Source organism: Amblyomma mixtum, chromosome 2, assembly GCF_055824585.1.
Source record: "Amblyomma mixtum isolate Tamu chromosome 2, ASM5582458v1, whole genome shotgun sequence".
Lineage (NCBI taxonomy): Eukaryota > Metazoa > Arthropoda > Arachnida > Ixodida > Ixodidae > Amblyomma > Amblyomma mixtum.
In genome coordinates this window covers 103,494,797-103,498,944 of record NC_143013.1, presented here as the reverse complement: position 1 = coordinate 103,498,944, position 4,148 = coordinate 103,494,797, and the positions used below count along the sequence as shown (strand labels likewise).

Here is a 4,148-nt window from a genome sequence, read left to right as displayed (position 1 = left end):
AGTGCGCTGTTCGTTCGGCTTGTTATTTAGCGAGATCACGCATATGCCCACCGGGTTGCCGGCGACGAAATTACGCGGCATGCATGGTGTTATATTTAGATGCACCCGCTCGCATCGATATGACGAAAAATGATGGGCGTTCGTTCCGCGCAGACTTCGCGATACGAGACTCACACTGCTGAGTGTGTGCCCCTTTTCTATGCGAGGACGAAAACAAATATAATCCCGATTTGCAAGCGTGTACCTTGGAAAGCCAAGGAAAGGAAAGAGAAAGAAGTTCCGCACACCACGCGCAGAAGAAGAAAAAATGCAATGGCGAGCGGTCGAGAAGCAAAGCTGTCCCGGAAAAATGTCCACGAAAGGGAGAGGAAGTTCAGGGAATCCTCGGCCCCCGCCAAGAAGAAAAAGCCACACCGCAAGTCTTCGTCGGATGCGGGCTCCCAAAGAAAGAAGGAAAGGCGCCGCAGCAAAGATGATGACCGTGTGGGAGCTCCCAGAGACGACCAGCCACCCGCCGGTGCTTCGTCCACGGCGAAACAAGCAAACAACGTTTCGCATGCGGCTGATGACCAGGATAGGAAGGGAAGCCCCGCAATGCCGAACGCCGCAGATACCGAACCACCCAGAGACGACCACCGGGGTGCAGTTCTTGCGCCAACAACGAGCGAAGCGAAGAGCTCTTCGCCGAACGCCCACACCGAAATCAATCAACGACATGGCAGCCGGGACACCTGTTGCAGGGAAACTGCCAGAGACTGCCAGCCACCAGGCAGCGCTGCGCCGAACACTGACGAGAAGCACTCGCCAGGGGCTCTGCTCTATTGCACGCTTCCCGTCAGCCTCCCGCTAGGTGAGAGGGACGTGCGAAGTCTTTTTGTTAGATAGCATTTATCCGCTCGGAATGACTCTAAAACCAGTTTAGTCAGCAGGGAAATATTTTTTTACCGATGAAGCACGAACGAAAACATCGCACTGTGGCCTTACGCCAATGGAGATTGCCACAAATCGTGGAGCCGCCGAACGCCATCATTAGGACGTGGCTCAACCTTCTATCATTAGCCGCTATCTCGTTGCTGTGAATGCAATCGCCTGCATTCACTCGTCTATTTTTATTGCCCGGCTGTGTCGCAAACAATCGATTTTCAATTCTCAAGGGGGAAAAAAAATTTCTGGGATCATACAGCCGCCAATGCGCGAGGAAAGCCACGGGAGCCGCATGAAGAAGTGTCGAAGCCCGACTCCGTTAAAATGTCGTGGCGGATATGCCCGCGACTGCGACACCGGAGACAAACAGGTGCCCTACCAGGCACAACCACAAGGACGAGGCCCCCGTAGAATTCGAAAAGATGCGGTAGCTCCTCCGCCTGACTCCCTTTTTAAGCACCATTCGAGCGACACGTGTTGTTGACACAGCCGTTTCAAATACTGGAACATTCCATTCCTCATGCCGAATTTCCATCAGTTCTCCAAACTCGCTCAGGGCCTTCCGAAGGGTCTCACTGGGTATGTGAAATGGCACCCAGTGAATCTTCGCCTTGATCTACTTTCGACAGGGGCCAATAATGCCACAATAGCCACCTTTCACACTCAGGCCCCCGGCCGCAAGTACAGTGTTCGCTTCCTGGGTGCGGAACCTCACGAGCCAGAGATGGCTCATCTGGTAAGCACCAATGCCGCTGATATCCTTAAGGACGCAGGCATCTTCTAATGGTTGATGAAAGTCCTCTATTCGATACGGACGCTTCGAGGTATCGCCATGCAAGAAAACACACAGACGCATACCTTCGTCAGCCGGCAGTGACGGTAGCAGAAAGCGATAACCAGAAGGTGGTCCAGAAACCGATTCATCGTGGCCAACAAAGGCCGTTACGATACCTTGCTCGGAGCGAGCCATTTCTGCGTCCGTCTAGCAGTGCAGCCAGAAGCAGAACTTCCTGCCAACGCATATGTAGTTCTCTTTGTCTAGGACGCTGGAGAGTGTTTGCAGAAAGGCGTCGAATCAGACGGATGCCTCCCAAACGCCCTCCAGTGTCTCCAGGATTTAAGATTCACAAACCATTGTCTACTTAATTAACACTTTAACTACACATCAGTGACACAAGCAGCAACGCCGCGCCTAAGGTTTCCGCCCCACCGCACTTAGGTCAGCAAAGTGCCCCCTGAATTTTTTCTTTCGTTTTCAATTTTAATTTAATGAGGTGGGGGTTCTTTTCAGTATGTAGTCGGTACGCTGACTATGGTGCTTTCTACATCAAATGAAATATGTTAAATTAAATTCTGAAACCTTAAGTGACCGCAATTTTTTTTGAGTATTAGTATGGAAAACGTGTTTCTTGTAGCGAGGGTTGGCATTATTCTCTGTGTTCTATCCTTGTAAGCAGGTGCCATGCTGCGTCGTCAGGTGTTTTAGACCGGAAGCTCTACTCCCCCATGCAAAACCTCAAGGTCATGTCGCTGGTGGGGTGTGACGTCATACCATGTGACTCGTCGCACCTCGGCGCAGCTTCGTCGCTCAGAGCCGGCAGCGTTCACTCGCCTCCACGACTGCGTTGAACAACGTGATTCAATGCTCACCTCGCAGTTTCGCCGAACGATGTGACTCGCCGGTCATATGATAAGATAAGAAGCGCGAAGCTTCCACAAGTTCAAGAAGCAAGTGAAGTCATTCATACGGAATGAATTAAACCACAACAAACTGTGTCTGACCAGGCTTAATCGAGCTCCCGCGCAGTAAACTAGGTTCGAGCGGGTTGAACCCCCAGCTAATTTTGTCGTTTTTTTTTTATGGCGAGTTTGTTAGTGGTTTTCAACTAGCTGCGCCGCTCTGCAACCACTCGGTTTTTCATTGACTTGCAGGTATAAATTTCACGTGATGACCGAAATTCCACGTTGCTCAATCGCTTCCGTATTTCACTTGCTTTTGTCGTGTTCTTGCGATGACTGCTATACTTTGTCACTTCATGAGTCGACATGTTCACGCCTCACACTGTGAGGTGGAGAGCTCTTGAGGGTTTATCATTTACGCTCTGAAATTCGGGTGTTCTGAATGTAGTCATCTCCTTAGTAGGAAGAGACGTTTCTTCTTACATACAGATACCAGAAAAGTCACTAAGGGCGGTATTTAGGTGACACACGTGATGGCAGGACTTAAATACGGCCGCGAGGCATATTCTTCTTCAGCGCCTCCATATCCAGTAATTCCATTCGGAATTACTGGTAGTTATCTAAATGCTGGAATCACCGTAAAAAGAGTTGGAGCTTCTCCCCCATGTCCGGTCTAGTGTCCTTTAAAGATTTAAAGTTGGTGACCGCAATTCAGAATCGCGGAGCCCGGGAGGGTTAAGCTGAGAAGTGCAGTAGATTTGGCTCTGACTGCTTGTTTCTACTGTTAAAGAGTAGAAATGATGGCTCTGATGGCTCTTAAACATGGCGCCCTTTATTTAATGTAGGTGGGCTTCAGCAACACCTCTGATTACCGCGCTTGGGAACCCGGCCCACACCAATGGAAGGAATCGAGCTAAGCAAGCAAGATGGGAAACCTGAAGTTGTTCCGTATGTGCATAGGGTTGCCCACAACGTAAAAAAGGTGGCAAATAGACATGGCGTGCCTATCGTCTTTTCGGCTCCACGGAAGCTCGCACAGATCTGCGCACGCGTAGCGAGGGATGCAAAGAGGAGCGGCTGCAGTAAAAAAAAAAACATGGGAAACACTTTGTGAAGTGCTGCAGCGGTGTGGTCTATGGGAAACCGCTGACCTGCGGGAAGGCCTATGTGGGCCAAACAGGCAGGTGTATTAATGACCGTGCAGCAGAGCACAAGCTCAAAGAAGTAGAAGGTGCACATCTACCCAAACACTGCGCAGAGTGCAAGGTGTGTCACCGAGCGGCAGAACATACGGCGGGGTAAAATTGCAAGCACTGCAAAAAGTGCTTCGGTGATAGTAAAGCACGGAAGGTTTTGGAGGCGTACCACACAAGAAGAAGAGCAAAAAGTTGTGTCAGCGACACATCTGTGAACATTTTTAAAGCTAAGATTTCATATCTTGGGTGGTTCTGGTGATTGCACATGAGATTTCTTTCAGCGCATGCGTAGGTTTCTGTACAGTACCTCACTTTTCAGAGATTAAAGTCTGATGAAGTGTGCGCTTG

At 50.0% G+C, this 4,148-nt stretch overlaps 1 protein-coding gene across 1 annotated transcript; it reads left to right on the top strand.

Annotated features, from left to right (window-relative positions):
* The first annotated feature begins 312 nt into the window (after positions 1-312).
* LOC149360352 (uncharacterized) lies at positions 313-1,708 on the top strand. The gene is made up of 3 exons (XM_089567842.1): positions 313-850; positions 1,155-1,294; positions 1,592-1,708. The coding sequence occupies exons 1-3, from the start codon at positions 313-315 to the stop codon at positions 1,706-1,708; spliced, it is 795 nt and encodes a 264-aa protein (XP_089423968.1).
* The last annotated feature ends 2,440 nt before the right edge of the window (positions 1,709-4,148 follow it).

What these genes read in the sequence shown, in the direction of transcription:
- LOC149360352 (XM_089567842.1), top strand. Translation starts at nt 313, where the DNA reads ATGGCGAGCGGTCGAGAAGCAAAGCTGTCCCGGAAAAATGTCCACGAA. An exon ending in TCCCGTCAGCCTCCCGCTAG is followed by an intron (nt 851 to 1,154) that starts GTGAGAGGGACG and finishes TCAATTCTCAAG; the next exon opens with GGGGAAAAAAAATTTCTGGG. An exon ending in GCGACACCGGAGACAAACAG is followed by an intron (nt 1,295 to 1,591) that starts GTGCCCTACCAG and finishes TTTCACACTCAG; the next exon opens with GCCCCCGGCCGCAAGTACAG.